The 19,470-nt window shown below is 36.6% G+C and overlaps 3 protein-coding genes across 3 annotated transcripts; 2 read left to right on the top strand and 1 right to left on the bottom strand.

Annotated features, from left to right (window-relative positions):
- The first annotated feature begins 719 nt into the window (after positions 1 to 719).
- Positions 720 to 3,310, top strand: LOC115708933 (putative disease resistance RPP13-like protein 1). Its single transcript, XM_061111403.1, has 2 exons — positions 720 to 3,054; positions 3,159 to 3,310. Exon 1 carries the CDS (start codon positions 720 to 722, stop codon positions 1,941 to 1,943), a length of 1,224 nt encoding a protein of 407 aa, XP_060967386.1. The 3' UTR covers positions 1,944 to 3,054; positions 3,159 to 3,310.
- LOC133035511 (putative disease resistance RPP13-like protein 1) lies at positions 2,088 to 3,947 on the top strand. Its single transcript, XM_061111344.1, has one exon. It carries the CDS (start codon positions 2,088 to 2,090, stop codon positions 3,945 to 3,947), a length of 1,860 nt encoding a protein of 619 aa, XP_060967327.1.
- A 368-nt stretch (positions 3,948 to 4,315) lies between these two features.
- LOC115710153 (guanine nucleotide exchange factor SPIKE 1) lies at positions 4,316 to 15,320 on the bottom strand. The gene is made up of 30 exons (XM_030638489.2): positions 14,883 to 15,320; positions 14,587 to 14,749; positions 13,920 to 14,047; positions 13,729 to 13,832; positions 13,567 to 13,622; positions 13,346 to 13,443; positions 13,102 to 13,239; positions 12,394 to 12,705; positions 12,026 to 12,307; positions 11,768 to 11,935; positions 11,490 to 11,684; positions 11,323 to 11,366; positions 10,890 to 10,959; positions 10,623 to 10,784; positions 10,141 to 10,248; positions 9,940 to 9,977; positions 9,560 to 9,704; positions 9,013 to 9,139; positions 8,728 to 8,921; positions 8,363 to 8,493; positions 8,208 to 8,283; positions 7,983 to 8,093; positions 7,697 to 7,879; positions 7,454 to 7,597; positions 7,153 to 7,326; positions 6,709 to 7,056; positions 6,300 to 6,632; positions 6,006 to 6,191; positions 4,914 to 5,888; positions 4,316 to 4,817 (listed from the first exon to the last, which is right to left on the bottom strand). Exons 1-30 carry the CDS (start codon positions 14,940 to 14,942, stop codon positions 4,563 to 4,565), a joined length of 5,508 nt encoding a protein of 1,835 aa, XP_030494349.2. The 5' UTR covers positions 14,943 to 15,320; the 3' UTR covers positions 4,316 to 4,562.
- Positions 15,321 to 19,470: the final 4,150 nt, after the last annotated feature.

The raw sequence follows: 19,470 nt of genomic DNA, 5'->3' as shown, positions 1-19,470 counted from the left end.
ATCCCCATCAATAATAGTATGAGTCATCTCTTTCTTGACAAAACAAATATTAGCATTGAAATTAAAAATACACATTGTTATTCCTAGCAAATTTAGAGACACTAATGAAATTCTTTGTTATTTTAAGGACATGGAGGAAATTATTATTAGATAGTGCACATTATATCACATAGTATCAAAACAAAATATTAAAAGTGTCAAGCATCACATAAAAAACTACTAAACACTTATAACATGTCATATCAGTACGATATTATAAAGTGCTTAATAATAAGAGCATTACACTTTTTATAGGTAATCTTTTACAATTAATTAACGATATTTTTTAAAAGTTATTGTTTTAAATTATATGAGACATGATACTAACTTATACCACGTACCAAAAAAAATATTAAGAATTAATAATACTTTTTTAACATTTCTCTAATAACAATGCTCTTATTATTATTATTATTATTATTATTATTATTATTTTTTGAATGGGAAAATAGAATCCACTATAAAATTAATACACGAGGACAGCTGTTTTGTTTGCAGTATTAAACATTTTTGGGAAAGTGATGACTATTCCAAGTATAGAAAGCTCTTTGCATTTAGTTAATGATGTATATATATAGTAGACCATTTAATTTAATTAAACAAGATTGTTGCACATGTAATACGACAACACACTTTACAATACAATACAGACTCTTCCTTTCTTTGTTTGTTGTTCAAATATGGCTGTTGAATTTGTTGCTGGTGCTTTGCTCTCTACTTCACTTGAGTTTCTGTTTGATCGATTGGTGTCTGAGGAAATATCCCATCTTTTCCAAGGGAAGAAGGCCATTCTGAAACTGCTGGACAAGCTCAACACTAAGCTCTTATCAGCTAATGCACTCTTCAATGATGCTGAGGAAAAGCAACTGAGAGATGATAATGTCAAGAAGTGGCTTGTCAAGCTTCAAGATGCCATCTATCAAGCTAACGACTTGGTGGACAATATGGATTATGAAGCTCTCAGATCCAAGATTAAATGTGATCAATCTAGCAGCCGCGCAACCAAGGTGTTTTACCAACTCAGATCCATGTCACCTTTTATGTTTAACTTTGAAAAAGTTGTGAAGAGTGAAGCTACTGAGATCCTTGGTACACTAGATGATCTTCTTGCTCAAAAGGATGCTCTTGGCTTGAGAGAAGGTGTTCAAAACAACTCTTCTCAAAGGCCACCTGCTCCTTTAGTCGAAGAATCTGATGTTTATGGAAGGCATGCTGAGAAAGAAGCCATTGTTGATCTGTTGCTAAGAAGTGATGATGTTGATGGTGGTGATTATAAGATTTCTGTCATCCCTATTGTTGGGATGGGTGGTGTTGGCAAAACTACTCTTGCTCAACTTGTTTATGATGATGTTCGTGTTAGAAAACATTTCGAGCTAAGAGTATGGGTTACTGTGTCGGATGAGTTTGATATTTCAAAGATAACAAGAGAGATCTTTGAGGGGGTTACTTCAACCAAATGTGATATTGAGAACCCAGACGAAATTCGAAGAAAATTGAAGGAAGCATTGCAGGGGAAGAAGTTTATGTTTGTTCATGATGATGTTTGGAACGAGTCTTATTCTTTGTGGGACTCTTTGAAGAGTTGTTTCGATTCTGGAGCAAATGGAAGTAAAATTGTTGTAACTACCCGAAGTGAAGTTGTCGCCTCTACTATGGCCACAGGGAATATTCATCATCTCCAAACTTTGTCAAATGAAGATTGTTGGAAATTATTTGTCAAACATGCTTTTAGAAACAACGATGACTTGAGTACTAAGTACAAAGATTTGGAGGTATTGGGTAGACAAATAGTAGACAAGTGCAAAGGCCTTCCATTAGCAATAAAATCTCTTGGTGGATTATTGCGCTCCGAACGAAATTCTGAAAAGTGGGAGGACATACTTAATAGTGACACATGGGAGTAGTTGTACAAGAAAGAGGGATCTATTCTTCCAGCTTTATGGTTGAGCTACCGTCACTTACCTACACGTCTTAAACAATGTTTTGCTTATTGTTCCATATTTCCTAAAGATTACGAATTTGGGAGAAAAGAATTGATTTTGCTGTGGATGGCACAAGGTTTTCTGCCTCTTGATCGAGAAAGCAAAAAGATGGAGGCACATGGGGAGGAATACCTTGAGGATCTTTCATCAAGGTCATTGTTTCAACATTCAAATAAAGAAAAATCATTGCTCCAAATGCATGACTTGGTACATGATTTGGCCATACTCGTATCAAATGATTTTTGCTTTAGGTTGGATTTGCATAATGATCTACTTAAACTTTCAACAAAGACACGCCACTTGTCATATACAAAGAAGGTAACATATGACATCAACAAAGTCAAGGAATTACATGAAGTGAAGAGCTTGCGTACCTTTCTAGCACTGCCATTCAAATCACACAGGTATTACTGGAAGATAAAGTGTGATATGTTACTTACAAGTAGAAGTTTTTTAAGAGTTCTTTCTTTAAGAGTGCTTCCAATGAAGAAGTTGCTTCATTCAATTGGCAATCTAAAGCATTTGAGGTACCTCGACTTGTCTCACACTGGAATTCAAGAATTACCTGATTCAGTTTGTAATTTGTACAATTTACAGACTTTATTGTTATTTGGGTGTGAACGGCTTCATGAATTGCCAAAGAAGATGGGAAGGTTAATCAACTTGCGATATCTAGATATTGAGGGTGTACCCCTGAAAGAGCTTCCCCAAGAACTCAATACTATAAAACACTTGTATTTCTTATCTGATGTGATTTTGAGTAGTGATAGAAATAGCACTGGAGGATTGAAAATGAAAAAGGTAGGAGAACTTGAGAATTTACATAGCATATCCGGGTTGGAAAATATCAAGGATGCAGGAGAAGCTTCGGAGGCTAATTTGAAGGATAAGAAGTCTCTTTCGAAGCTGACTTTGAGGTGGAAACATAAACGTAATGGTGGTGTGGCTGCTAATTCACAAAAAGAAAACGATATACTTGATGCACTTCGACCACATACAAACTTGCAGCATCTTAGTATTGAATACTATAGAGGTACAATATTGTCAGACTGGATTGGGGACTCTGCATTTCTTAAGTTAATATCAATCAGGATTGACAAGTGCAATACTTGTTGTATTTTACCCTCACTTGGGCAGCTACCATTTCTGAAAGATCTCTTAATTAGAGGATGTAATGGTGTCATCTCAATAGGTGATGAGATTCCTCATGATGACAAGGGTCTTCTTCTATTCAGATGTCTAGAAGTATTATTTATTTCAGATATGTTGGAGTGGAAAGATTGGTCATTTAGCAGTGAAGCTATGCAACAAGGTCAAATATTCCCACTTCTGAAAAAACTTAGTCTGTATAGATGTCCAATGCTTAATATTGGGTTACCGTGTTGTTATCTTCCATCCATGGAATCTTTGGAAATCTTTAAATGTGAACGAATGGTGGGTTTGGTGCCTAGAACAGGAACTACTCAACAGACAGTCGAAGGCACAGCTCCCTCTCTCGTGGAGATAAGTATACATAGCTGTTCAGTGTTGGAATCGCTTCTAGATTGGGGATCACACTCCAAAGTAAAGAGTCTTACAGTACCCAACTCCAAAAAGCTCATTGAGAACCATAAGCAATGGGATCTACAGAGGCTCTCGTGTTTGAAATATTTAAATATCAGTGGGTGGGAAGATGGTATTTTTCCTGAAGACATAGGGATCCTTCCGATCACTCTGACTACACTTATGATTTTTGATTGTAGTAAACTTGAAAGCCTAAACAGCAACGCCTTTCAAGAACTCACATCCCTCTCTTACTTGTACATTCGTAATTGTGAAGGGTTGCGGTGCTTGCCAGAAGAAGGGTTGCCTATCTCAATTACATATAGACCAATGTCCTCTGTTAACGCACCGGTGTCAGAAAGAGAAAGGAGAAGATTGGCCTAAGATTCAGTACATCACACGAGTGGAAGTGGATGGTGAACATATCAATTAAATTCTGTGCATGCTTTACCAAATGCTATTAATTCAATGTATCAATAATCCAAAAATCAACTACTTTGTTTCAATATTCATTGAGATTTTTAGTCATGTTCTGTGTAAGGCAGAAGGCTTTATTTATTATTCTTGTATTTGGTATTTCTAAACAAACATGTTCTTTTCCTTTAGGAATCATCGGTGAATAATGGATAAATTAGTAGAAGCATTGGCAAAATTAACAGAAAGAAACATCTCTCTTTAACCAACATGTCATGAATTCACAGCAACTCAGAATGGTGCTCCAGTCAGTAGAAAAAATTTTGTTAAAATTTTAATGATCAAACTCCAAGGAATGTTCTCTAATTGCATCATAAAATGTGACAATTTACAAAGAAAGGCCCCAAATGGACAAATTACTCATCTAGTTAAGGATCAAAGTTACATATGAACAAACAATGGAATGGAACACCACAAAACGTAGAGGAAATTACAAAAGATATCAACACATTTCAAGCTGCCACACAAACACTCAGCTATAGAGGAAATTAAAATTACTACATGAAAAGCTGCTACACTCACACATCACAGCTCCGACAAAATGGCGGGAATGTAATGGGACAGCTCGGCGGTTAACGATTGAAACCCATTCACAAGCTGTGTGTGGAATTCTTGGTCTTCCTCTCCGATCAATCTAAAATGTACACGGATGGCACGCTTACAAACAGCCATGAATTCGAGGAGCGCAGCAATGAGCTGTTGTAGTTCCTGAGACCGCAGCCTCGTTGCAGGCTCACCGGACAAGAATGCAGTGCACACACTTAACACCCCACTGTTAACCTGCAAATACACCGAAAGAATCTTATCGACTACTGCATTTCAACACAACACAATTTTTGGGTAAGAATACTAGATTACATGAATTTAACAACTAACCTGGACAGCCACACTGCCTTGAAGAATTCTCTGAAGACTTTGCAGACGTGGGAGTTGGTCCCCTTCAGAACTACGAGGCTCTTCGAGTTCATTCCGTAAAGCAGCTGTTCGAGTTTCAATCATTCCAATTGCATTTTCTACCGGGGAGAACTCGAGTGACTCGGATTTGGTCACCACGAGCCTATTAACAAGTGCAGGGAAAGAGCCTTCAGTCTGCAGAACAGTTCGCCTCTTCCACTGGTCTTCCAACCCACCCTGAGTCTTTCCGTTTTTGGTAAACGGTGTATCAAACAAGAAACGATCGAAGACACGAGCACGGACACTTCCTGTAGAAAGAGAGAAGATTCTCTCCCTTCGGCTACCCAAATCCTCATCCTCCATGACTGCATCAACAGCGGTTATTTGAAGATAGCAAACTCCCGCCTGCAACTCGTCAGCCTTAACTTGCCGAGAATCTGGAATTATATGCAGCGTGTGGTTCCCGTCCATCCTAGACTCATAAATGTGACTCAGCTTCTCCATTATGTCACCTAACCGCACATCACGAGGCTCTCTGTATACATACTCCTTTCTGTCCAGCTTCCCAAATCTATCACCATAAAATCCCACCCTATAGTAGGTAGCATCGGTGAATGGAATTGGGCTTGATTCCTGCTCGAGAATCGATTCGTAAATACTTGTAAGTAGCGTGTGACATTTGGCCAGCTGTCCATACGCCCTCCTGCTTTTATAAACTGGAATCACCAGTTCCAGGATGCTTGCACAGAAATGAAAGAGCTCGGCTTGAGAGAAAAGCTTATTTGCGAGTTGTAGATATTTCACAGCTGAGTCAACTGTGAGTTTTGAAGCACCGTATCCTTCTACCTCAGCTGCAGACGCCTCCGAGGAGATCTCGCTACTAACCATTGGGCATATTTTACGAAGAGCAGTTATATGATCCTTGCTCCACACCCCATCATTTCTAGCCACAAGGGCCTACAAGAAAAATTAAAACTCGTTTTAGAAATATGACCATATTAATCAGAAGCAAGAGATCAATCCCAATTGAAAAGAATAACGAAATGGTTTTGGAATGCTATAATGCGGCCTTACCTGCATTACAACCCCGGCAACAGCAACAGCACATTGGGCAGCTTCGGCCCAAGATTGCATTTCCTGATGTGCATCACATAAATGAAGTAACCACATTATGTGAAGATCTGGAACAGGGGCAAATGCCATGGCAAGTTTATAAAAGCTTTCGGCAGCTGCATATCTGTCCATAGTCATCATAGATCCCTGAAAACCGTTGTACCCAATCTAGTTTAACAATGACAGATTGTAAAAAAACAAGCCCGGCTACAATTACATGCATCAATCAATACAGATATCGGTAAGAGTACTTACCAGAAGTGAATGTTCCAAACTACCATCAAGGGCAAGAAGAAGACTTTCTGACAGATATTTCACATTTGACCAGGACCACTTGCTCTCTGTCATCTTTTCCGGGAGAGCCAATAGAGCACTCTCGGAAAGACCACACTCCCTCAACAAACCGGGGCTCTTATCTTCATCTGACATTTCTTCCAAAGATTTTCTCAGACGCCGAGCTTCACCACTCTCTTCTAGTGTCCCATCGGGCTTCATCTGAGTCACTTGCACATCGGACATAAGTTCTGACAATGTAATAATAAGCATGACTCTCAACCTGGCTGTTTGCATAAAGTAATAGAAAGAACTCTGCAAAAAAAGGAGGCGAAAGTTAATTTTGTCCGAAATGTTGATCTTAAGAAGTGTTGCAATGTGAAGAACCTACCCTAACAAGTATTTGGAGCCCAACAACAGCCCTTCTTCTAATATTGTCGTTCCGGAAAACTGCAAGTCGAAGAAGTTGGAAAGTAACTTGTTTTAAGAAACGATCGTTCTCTCTTGCCATAAGAGTTGCACCATGAAGGTTGAATACACTGTTGAAAACGGGTAGATAAGCTTTCCAGAACGCGAGTGGTTGATTTCGAGAGATGAAGCTCATAAATATGGCTGTGACACAATCGAGTTTTCCATAGTCTGTAGCAACACTATGGGAAGCAGCCATAGTTGAAAATTTCTCGGTAATTTCTAAAACCTGAAGACTAACAGAAGCACTCAAGTTTTCTTCCCAGAGCTCCTGAAAATAATAAAGTTATTAGCCACCTAAAAGTAAATACATGATTGAACAAATTCATAACGGGGTCGAAATATGATGACAGTAACGTAAACATACCAGTTTTTGCCTCAATAATGGGTGCAAGGATTCTCTGAGAGCCTGAGCTGAAGCTCCAATTCGAGAAGATTGTGCCTGAGCCAGAGCTTCTCTCAGTGAATATGGCTGGCTCGGAGAACTTAACTGCGAATTTACTCTCTGCCATAAATATCCATTTTCCGGTGTTCCCTGAGGCTGCATGAGTGAGTTTCAACATAAGTGTTGTGCACAAAACTAAAAAAGTAATTTAAAAAGCATCATCGATAGAAAAAACACTCGAAGCATCGATTTCTTCATTTAAGACAACAATATATTAACTCACTCTGACTTCTTGTCTAGATGCCTCAGACAGATAATTGTTGATTGCCGGAGAAAGTCTATCAGAGTACTTAGGCGAAGCAGGTGCATCCCCAACAGGACTACGAGAACTTGAACCCATAAGCATGCCATCAGCAGACCTTCTGTGCTGTAAAAATGAATAGTACAGAATCAGTGTCACAAGCAATAGTTAAATGACAGTAACAGTCAATCACATGATCAAGATAAAAGGGAAAAACCAAGGAACCTCGAAAAGGCTTAGGCATTCCTCCATGAGTTTGAAAAATAATCTAGTCCGTGCAATGCTCTGCTGCCACGCCTTTACAAGTGATGCATCATCAAGATTCCGCACAATTTGTAAAATAACTATGAGAACTTCACGCTTTTCAACAGCATTAAGGTTGTAAAAAACAGGCATCTCATCCAAGATCTGCATAGCCCACATCAATAATCAGTGAACTGAAGTATAACATAAATCATTTACTGTTCAATAGAGAAATTTTAGCTTGAGCAGATATAGTCCCAAAATATACCTGGCCAATAAGAGGAAAATACAGTTGTGCAATGTACAGTTTATCTTCAGGCTTCTGGTATCGAGCATCAAATTCGTGCTTGCACATAAGGACCACCAGAATTCTAGCGGCCTAACAGACAGAATTATACGATTACAAGTTACAACAATAACAAAAATACATTAGTATACATATTCATCCTCACACATAAGGCCAGTCTAGATTATCCATTTAAATTTTCTTTACCTTTGCTCGTAGAGACAAGTCATCATGATCCCAAGTTAGGAAAAGTTCTTGAATTAGGACAGATGAGAGGTAGTTCCTAAAACACAAACATTTTTATCAATAAATTACCAAGACACTAAGACCCCACATTTATCTGGAGTTCTAGAGTTTAGTACCTATCTGAAGGGTCTCTTCCCGGCATTTCAACGAAAAGATCGTGATCACATATGATCTGCAAAAATGAGAGCTTACAATCATGCAGAGGAGGTTGGCAAACTCCAGAAAACTTGTCCAGGTACAACGACACCTGCAGTGATTAGAAAATTTAAAATATCTTAGCACCTCAAGTATGCAGCAACAGCATATTATTTGCCAAATCCAGAAAAGGTCAAACGATGTAATTTTCTCAATGTGCATGATCTTTTCTCGTTACATTCTCTCTTCCCTTGGCCGAGTTTCTAGGTTTGATGCAACTGACTCCACACAACAACAGCAGAAATAACAAGCAATAATTCAAAAAAGGCAGAGAACATATACATACCAATTCAAAAACTTGGCGAGGTTCAATAATCAGTAGAAGATCATAACAGAAGAAGGCCAAACTACTGTTCAAGCGTTTTGCTAAACTTAACCCCTTCTTACAACGCTCGTGTACTTCTGTCAGTAAGCAATCATACAACTGCATAATACATCTGAAAACACCTTCTTTAAGTTGCATAGGTGGGATATCTTCACCTGCACCGTGAAATAAACTTTACATATCGAAGAAACAAGAATAGGAAGAAGGCATTTCCTTAGACACATGTTTTCATTGTAAGTAACTTACCTAATGGAAGACTGTGATAGAAAAGACGAGTCTTTTCCAATGCCATTGACTTGACAATAAGCTCAAGAAAAAACCAAGCCATGGCTAAAACATCATCATATACTGGTCCAACACGATAACCTTTAGCCTGTAGAAAAATCACATCGAACAAATTAGAAGAAAAATTACATCAGAGAGCCAGAAGTAAAAAAAATGGAGGGCTTCTTCATTTCGCTTAATTATTTTTGATCGATATCTCTCTTCATTTTCAATTTTTGTTAGTACTAGATGAAACATTGTTGAAGTAGAAGGTGTCGTTACAGCCAAATACCAGAAGCACATTCATATACTACTAGCAAGCCGAATCTTATACTGACAGATAAATCAGTCAACAGAACAAGTCGAGTAAAGGACCTATGTTTTCTAAGACTAGGAACCTCTCCTAACCATACAATATTTGGGGGCCTACTAGAGTATAAGAGAGCAGAAAGTACTAAGGAAATATTATCGGCGATAATCAAGAAAACCACATGCTAAAAGCAACTGATAAATGAAGAACTAGCCTCACCTTACTTCGAGCCAGGCTTCCCCAAACAGTGGATAAACCAGGATATACAGGAGGCTGACGACCCCCAAAGTCATCAAACGCATAATCAACATAGTTGACCAGAAAATGGTTTCTTTCAGCATCATCAACTGACTCCTGCTGCACCCTACAGAAAATCTTCCAAACAATGTCAAATGAATCCAAAATCAACAAAAATAACTTTGGACATACAAACAAGTAAAATATAACAATACATGTATGTATGCATATATTTCTCTGCATCTGATTGTCAGAAACTTCAATCTGTCTCAGGCAGGGATACCAGTATTTTCCTTGCAGAAGAAAATATTACTTTGTGTTTATAATGTGTTTGGAGCAATGCATAGACATAATATACACACCTGGTAACAATATTAACCATGGCTCTGAAAGCTGCAACCTGAAAAGAGTGGGAAATAAATTATAGCATTACACAACACCCAATACAAATAATTAAAACAACTTCAAAAACGAGTCCCGAAGATTTGACATCTTCAGAGATTTTTGGATGCACTTAGGTTAAAAGTGTTCAAGAGGATAAGATGGAGTGTTTTTTAACAAACCTGGAGTGTTTCTCCACCATTGCCAATAAGATGGAGAAGCATATTCAAAATAGGATGAAGAAATTGAAGCAAAGCAGTGGAATCAACATTCTTTAAACTGTTAATAGCCTGCACGCAAAATTAACGTGTTCTGCATTAATTAGAACAAGAAAATTTGATGTTTCTGAGAAACAGCTCCTTAGCAACAAAAATCAGCATACTCAACAGCTTTAATGGCACTCGAATTTCATTGACGGAGAATACTATAGTAAATCTACAGTTAACAAGGCTTATAATCTACAGCAACCAATGTCTATATTTTTATCACCCACCCACTAAGTGGAACTAGTAGAATATTCACAAATTTGAACCTTCAGACCTAAACTGACCTTCGTTCTACAGCGACCATTATTGAAGACAAATTTTCTTTCTCGATGTGGTAAATGTGATATAAAGATAAAAGTGTAAAGAAAAATGGAAAAAGAAATACTATGAATCAATACCTCAAGAAGTTCAGAACCCCATGGTGGGCTTGTTCGAAGAGTATGCCTATCATACTCAAGAAAAAAATCTCTAATGCGTTCATTGATGGGATACAATGATGAACAAAGTCTTAACCGCAACCTAAAGACATTCTTTCCATCCTCCAAATAATCAAGTCTCTCCTACAATGGGGAAAACGGGTAATAAATAAGCCATTCCAGAGACTCATTAACTGAAAACATAATAAGTGCAACACATCGGAAGCTCAAACAGTATCTCAAGCATACCCTGCCAGTATCCTGGAGATAATGTGGAACCAACTCTTTCATAATTGGCAAAGAAATCTCAGATCGCAACCTGAGCAAAACCATAACCATAATAGTTTGAGAAATCATAAAATAAAGAAAGAGAGAGAAATCAAACACACCGATTATATGATTTTACAATAGATGAGAGAAGAAGGAAGATGAAATAACACATAATTGATTGGTTCCCATGCAGATTTCAACAGCTAAGATCATGCCCATGTGAGTTTCCAGCTATAGCCACCACATTTATAACACTCACTATCCCTAATGATCTAGGTTAACTCTTAACGGTGATAACTATCGTTAACTCTTAATGATAGAAGAGGCAGGAAGAAGTGCATCGTAAACATAAGTTTCTTTTCATGTTCGAGTGTTCAGAATAAAAGAATAAATCAACGAGGCAAAGACATACTGAGCATGTGTGGATAATGGCAGCGCTGCATATCCAATTACTACCTGGAAAATGCATGGGAAATTTAACCATTTAAATGAGACCGAAATAAAGCTAACTGTATAAGAGGAAGACGAAACAACACATAAATACGAAAAATTATGTATCCTATAGAAGTTGAATCTTACAGGCTTTGGAGCTTCCAACTTGGTTTGAAGATCAACATGGAAAAAAGTGAACAAAAGATGATGAGTTGGTGTCCAGGTAGCAGGGAGGGACAGTTTAATCTCATCATGGTAATTAGCCACCCTAGCACTAACAGCAACTTGAGTATGAGCAAACCTCTGAAGTGTTGTTGCCCCGTGCTCCTTTGGATACATCGCCTACTCACATGTGATCGCAAAACTAAGTTAAAGATTGTTTGAAAAGAAAACTGATTTTTGTAAATACAATTCATTATATTTACCTCTAATGGTTGTCTACGAATATCAGTGTCATCCTCTCTAAGTTCAACCCGCACAAACAAATTCCTCTTCCGACTTAAACTAACAGTCAACGGATATACATAGAGAAAATGAAAAAGCTGCAAAAAAGGCTCGTTTCTTGTTGTAGTACGGAAGTCAAAGGCTTGGAACTGTAATAATAATAACAATTATAAGAATAAGAATTACGAAAAAAAAAAAAGAAACCAAATAGATAGGCAGAACAACAGCTTCATACTTACATCATCAGCACCAAATTCCTGATTTCTTTGAGCGTTTGATCCATTTCTAGAGATTTCTTTGGCTTCCAAAGAATTCCACTTAGAGTTGCTACCGTGAAGCCCATCTGAACCATTACTGGTATGCTTTCCATATGCAGAATCAGCATTGCGATCAGCAGGATCATCTGTGGTCAGACTACCACTTTCTGATATATTTTCTAAGTCAGCATGATCAATTTGGTGCTTCTCGATCTCCAGTCTCAAAACACCTTTTACAGGTTTGTGTATTTTGCGTTTAGGATCCTACACATTAAAGGAAAAAACCATAAAAAATAATGAACACTATACAATAATAAGAACCAGGATTACATGAGTTGATGCGGCTGTACCTGGAGTGAGTCCTCGGTGTAGCTCTCTTTAACTTTATTTAAGTTTGATATCTCCACTATAACAGAGCTTCCAGTTGAGTAACCCAGCTTCCCGTCGAGTGTGACCTTTGCACTAGGCTCAAAAACACCCTCATGAGAACTTGATCCAGACACACTAGGAGCAAGTGGGCTGCTTGGAGAGGCAGACCCACCAGAAGCTGCAGTAATGCTGTTATCAAATAATGAAACAATAGCCCAGGCGAAGGACTCTTTGTAAGGCATTATTTGGGACCACACCTGCAATTTTTGCTTCTCTCTCTCAGTCAAGTGAACCTGTTTAGGTGGAGTTAAGTTGTTAGTTATATAAATGAGATTTTGACCAAATTAGAACATGGATATTCATACAATTATACACACATGCAACCACGAGCAGATATACAAGCCAATTCCACCCAAATAAAATATAACATGTTTGTTTTCTTCAACCGAAAACTGAAACACAGTAAGTTTTGCTTGTGCCATGCATTATCTCCACTCTCCACACTTTACTATAAATTCTGATCGGTAAATTTTTTTGTAACAAATATCCTAACGACAATTGTAAGACAAATGAATAATAAAGTTTTTTCTTCCTTCATCTAATTAGAGAAGTTTTATGAGAGTTATTGTTGTTAGGCACAGGTGCATTATTAAGAAACTAAAAGTAGGAGTACATAGACATTCACATACTGGCTCTTTGCGAGAATAGACTGAAGGCGTAACCCCACCATCTTCAGAAGCATGCCTCTCTAACTGAATTAACAGACAAACTGATGCTGATGGAGCGTCTAAATGAAAGATTCCACGAGACTCCGATGAAACATTTGCCTGGAAAATACCACATCTTGAATATTCAGATGTTGCAGGAAAGACAAAAAAGAAATAGAGGGTGGATGAGGAGGGGGAATAAGAATGAAAGCTTTTTACAACTTACATCTTGCATTTCACTGGGTAGCACACGAAAATGGAAATCTTCAGACAACTTTTCTCTTCTATCCCTATTGTATAAGCAAATTGTACCGGAAAATGGCTCTATAAAATATATACACATACGTATAGAGAAAGAGAGAAACAGAGATCAGAATTTACCACATGCAACTTAAAAAACTTGCAAATAATGACATGAAACCGTGAATACATAAATAAACTGCTTACCAACTAGTCCAGCTTGGAATGATAAGGATAGAACTTTCACAGAGATCTTCAATCCACTGAAACATCGAAAAAGTGGGAAAAGTGATAAAACAGATCAGTGTGGTAAAAATTATAAGATCACCGAAATTTTTACTAAGCAACAACATTTTTTCAATTCCATACTGTGATATAGGAGTTTCTGGAATCCTTTGACCAAATATGAGTGATCTTTCATTTTCCCAGTCAAAAGCCGGTTCGTAAGCTGGTAGTGGGGATTGACCAAAATGCTGCAAATATATTTTTGTTTAACAACTCATCAATGCATAATAATTGCTACAATGATCCAATAGATAGAAGATCTGAACTAGCAAAACCTTTAAAGTATTTGATAGTGACGAGTCAGAAGCAGTAGCTTCAGTAAACTGCCGTCCAGAGGTACTTGGCACGTCATCATCAGTGGTGTCTTCAGTCTTAGTTCGTCTTGCATTAGCAAGACGCATTTCTGTAAAGGGGTTGAAGAAATTTGTAAAAGGAATAAGAAGTTAGAAAACTGATTCCATGTTAGCACTCAATGCTTCCCTTTTCTTTACATTGTGTAGTTTGTAAGACTAATCCGGCAGAGGAAATATTATAATTATGATGTTCCATAAGTTGTGCAGCAAGAGCACTATACACACACACACCATCATTCTTTTAATTTACATTGCAAAAATAACACTTCTAAGGCACAAGAAAATAAATCAAACAAATCCTAGTACCACAGACAAAACAGTTGTCTATATAGTTTGTTTCTATTTACAATCATCAGTACTAATTTAATAGAACTCTAGAATAAAGCCATCAACTGTATAAATTCATGGAACAGAAACTATCCACTCTACCTAACAGCTTATTGAGTGTACTAGTAATAATTAGGATTCTTACAATTCATCACAGATTATGGTGTGGTCTCAATAGAAGAATGAGCTTCATCAAAAGCTTGAATGTTAACTAAGTTTACTAAATTCCCACTTCAACAACAAGCTAAGTGCACTCATTTACCTGTCTCAATATCAGTATCAGGGCCTTCGTAAATCTGGTTCTGAAAGGACACAGGAGCAACACTCTCATAATGACCATACTTATTCTCATCCTTAACCAAATCAGCAGTATAACACTGAACCAACTCCTTCATATGCGGCCACTGCTCCAAATTCTCCTCAGACTATCCAAAAAAAAAATCAAAATTTAAGCTCAATAACCAAATACATTTCTTCATAAACAATCAAGAACCCCAAAACCCAAATAAACAAAATCCAAAAGAAAACCCCTTTTGGGAGCACAAGGCAATGCATTACCTTGTTCTGCCATTTATTGGTGGCTGAAGTGGAATCCCGGCGAGGGCGGAGGTGCAACATTGCAGATCTAGGGTTTGTTTCTTGGAAAATGACAATGGGGTTATTTTTCTTTGTTGTTATCAAGCTTTGATTTTTATAAAAGCTAAGGCTTTTATGGCAAAGTAAATACTAATAAACTCCTCCGTTGAAGAAAAAAAAACAAGCCATTTAGTGGGATATTTGGTAGATCTAACTAAACTCCATATTGAAGCAAAAAAATTATTATATAAATTTTGACCCCAAAAGAAAATTGTATGAAAGTGAAAGAAAGGACTAAGCTCAAAGCTCAAAGCTTTAAGCTTTAAGCTTCAGACTCAGACCAAAGTGAGCTGAAGAAGAACAAGTCAAAGTTGAGTCCAAAGAGAGAAAAAATCCATTCTTGGGCTATTACAACTTTATTCTAATTTTGGTTTTTTTTAATTTTTATTCTTTAAATAAAAAATAATTAAGGAAAAGGGTTTTTTTTATTTTTAAAAAGAAAAGAAAAGGGGAAAATGTTTTTATTAATTTAGAAATGTTATTTTGCTTCTAAGAAAAGTAAAATTTGTACTATGTTTTTTTTTTTTGGTTTTTGGTTTTTGGTTTTTGGTTTTATATTATTATTATGTATACTTTTGTATCACTTTCTGACCTAATACACCTTCCAAGTAAAGCTACAGCTCAGCAGCTTCAATATCCAACATTGGTTTATACAATATTATTATACATTTAAATATTTATATTAACACATAGAATTATAAATATGTGTGTTAGTTGGAAAAATAATGTTGGAGTAAAAATAGTAGAGAGAGTATTGTCATGAATACCAACTTTTTTTCTGTAATTATCTGTAAAGATAATTGTAATGGATGAGGAATCATATATAATATATATTTTTGTTTTTTTTAAAGTGTTGCTTATTTTTTAAGGAAAATTTGTTGTAATAGAGAATATATAGAGGGTAATTTGTAATATGTGGTGCACATTATTTGTAAATATACGTATAGAGTTGAGTTGAGGGGTACTAAGTAAAGTTAATTAATAAATGTGAGTTGTCCTATATATAAATTTTGGTAAGAGATAAAGTAATTTAAATGTTGTGATTTGTGTGTGTATATAATATGTATAGTAAGTTGGTTATGGGCTAGACACGTAGTATTTATGACTATTATCTCACCTAAATTTCATACCAAATCACTCTAGACTTTGGCTATATGTTAGTCATTTGCTACAATAACAAAAAAGAATAAAACAATTTGGAAATAACTAAAAAAACAATAAATAATAATAATGTAATATAGGGATGTCAAAAAGATCTATTTAGTTGGAGTGGGTCGAAGTTTCAATTTGATGGATCATTTCTGATCCAAAACATTCAGATATTTATTAGATTTTAGATCAGATTCGCTTTGCTCCGAACCCAGACCCGAATCTCTTGGGACCTGGGACCCGAACCTAGATCCCTTAGGACTTGGGACCCGAACTCGCTTGGGATCTAAACTTGGACCCAGGCCCAGACCCGGACCAAGACCCAAATATGGACCCGGACTCGACTCGGGACCCAGACCTAGACCTGGGACCCGAACCCGGACTCAAGACCTAGATCATGACTCGAGATCCAGATCGAGATTCGGGACCTAGGGCCTAGACTCCAAACCCGGACGAGACTCGAACTCGGATCCAGACCCGAACTCGAGACTCAAACCCAAACCCGAGACCCGGACCCGGACTTAGACCCAAGACCCGGACCCGAGACCCGAATCTAGGACTCGAACCCAGGAGCCAGACTCGAGACTCGAACAAGACCCAGACCTGGACTTGAACTCGAACCCGAACTCAAAAATATGTTATAACTTTACACAATCTATTAATACAAGTCAATACCAAACATATTGTATTAAATAATAATAATACAAAATTAAAATGGATATAAAATTATAAGCTTATATATATAAAAAAAAATTGATCGGATCAGATCCAATTCGAGTATCTAATCTAGCGGGGCGGAGTAGGACGGATCTTTACATAATTTGAATCAAGTCATATCATAGTCAGATCATATCCGACCCGATCCATTTACACTCTAATGTAGTACATTATATATATATAAGTTTCCACACTTTAGAGTTATGGAGTAGTGATGAGTTTCCAAATACAAAATACATCTTGTTGATATAAGTAGTATTTAATTAATTATGTAGTCTCATACTTACAGAATCTCAAAATCATCACTTGACTTTTTTCGGAATTCATAACTTACCTGTTATTTTTTTAAAGATCATAAAATTACTGCAATTATTAATTATTGGAGTAAAGGCTCTTTAAATATTATAACAACAACGATTCTTTGAAAATAATAGCACTAATATTTGAAGTACATAATTAACTTTTACAAATCCACCTTTTGAATACATTATTCGTGCTAAGCCCCAAAGAAAATTAACAACAATCACCAATATTCAACAAACATATTTGATGAATTGTCTTTAGTATTCACTTCTTTGCTGCCAATAACATCTCGAATGAAATGAAGTTTAATGTTCAATATGTTTTTGAACTTTTATGAATCATGGACTTCTTCATTAAGTGTAAATCTGATTTATCTACCAAAGTCCAAATTTGATTCTTGTAGAGATATGTCATTTCCTCTTGAATAGCAAGTAATAATTTGTTACTCTACTTACTATTGATCGCTTCTTGATAAGTGGTTGGTTTTTAAAACACTCCAACTCTTCTGCAACAAACAAAACAAAACAAGTTAAGTCTACAATATCAACAAATCCAAATCTCTCGAGTGGAGATGAATCTCCCTTCTATCTCAATCTCTTGCAAGCTGATATGATTCCAGTACACCTTGAGATATTTCAATATCAATTTTCGATGTATTTCTTCCACCAGAAATGGTGCTTGAAACTTCTCTAATCTTCATAGGTATTTCCTTCTTATTAAACACAATATCTCTGTGAACTATATACTAAGCACCACAAGTTATAACCATTAACATCAACCAAGTATCCTAAGAATAAACATTTAAGAACTTTTAGCTGAAGTTTGACCTATTTTTCTTGTGGTTTGAGAAAGTTAATAGCAACTAAAAGACACTTATTCACCAAATATCAAGTTGTCTTGTGAGAATCTCTCCAAAATTGCTACTAGACTAGCACATTGAACATGCATCCCACTCTTTCTATGGGTGTTATATTCATCTTTTATGCAATGTATTTCTTCACGCACAATCGTCATCAATAATACTCATGAAGTAACTAAATTCACCTAAATCCTTTACTCTTGAATTGATAAATCATTAAAAATTTGAACCATGTGCACATGTCTATTTGGCATTTAACAACTATTATTCACAAAAACTTAAAAACAAAAACATAATCAAAGTTTAGATGTTTTTCTTTCAGAAAAAAATAGTAAAAAGTGTATTGTTGATTCTAAAAGGTAGCCAATACCAGCTCGCTAGATTGACGAGATGAATAATAAATGTAAGTATATAATTTATAGAGACACAAAATTTATAATACTTCACTCCCCATGTTGCGATGGTAATAGAACTACGTTTACTTTAGATTTTTATTTCTCACGAGATGGTAATTATAGAAAAAGGCTAAGTATTTAAGCTCTAATTTCTAGTATTTAATTTAAATAAAAATGAGCCAAGGAGCTCTCCTTTTATAGGTGAAGGAGACCCATAAAAATATGAAAAAAAATTATAAATTAGAGATGATGATCCAATGGTGAAAATTAGCTTCTAATGGTGATAATCATTTTTCGGAGCCCAGTAGGACCCGTCGTGGGTAACCCGAAGCTTATTTTTGTAACTCCCTTGGGGTGAAATTTTAGGTCAATAGCTTCAGAATTTCGATTGAAGTGTGAGACATGACTTGATATATCATTAAAATATCTTCGAAACGCAAGTTGAATCGCGTCAATCAGATCAATATTGAGTGAGTTATGACTATTTTACTGAAGCTTTTCAAGACCCAACGACCATGTTAACATCATAAGGCCCAGGTTGACGTCCTAAGGCCCAGGTTGGATGACGCCAACCTGGATGCTGGGTAAGTGTAAAAACGTCCAAGGGGTGCACTTTAAGATGTTTAAGTGATATTTTAATATCACTTAGTCTCTTGATGTTCTAGAAAAATGAGAGACTCGAAATCTTCATTTCCAAGTAAGTTTCCCATGCTAGAAAGAAAAATGCGAAGTTGTGAATTTGACATCTCTGACTTTATAGATCTTAGTTATTGTGAAAAACTAGACGGACGGTCGAAACAGAATCATAATTGAAAAATAAGAACCCAGTACACCAGGCCATTTGTTAACCTGGCATTGGGTACCCCGTTCTCCGAGCTCTCAAGTTGTCGTTTTGATACTTTCAAGGTTCTTGAATTTGAGGACGGTGTCTCCTATCCTGTTTTTAACCATTTCGGGTTTAATGGTCGAATTGGATTTGACATTTGAGTGATCGAAATCAAGGCACCAGGTTGATTGTCAACCTAGGCGATGGGCCTAGCACCAGATCAACCTGAGGTGTTGGGCCTTATTTCCAGGGGCTCAAGTT

Source organism: Cannabis sativa, chromosome 3, assembly GCF_029168945.1.
Source record: "Cannabis sativa cultivar Pink pepper isolate KNU-18-1 chromosome 3, ASM2916894v1, whole genome shotgun sequence".
NCBI lineage: Eukaryota > Viridiplantae > Streptophyta > Magnoliopsida > Rosales > Cannabaceae > Cannabis > Cannabis sativa.
The sequence above is the reverse complement of the archived record's forward strand: the minus strand, read 5'-3'. Positions and strand labels throughout refer to the sequence as shown.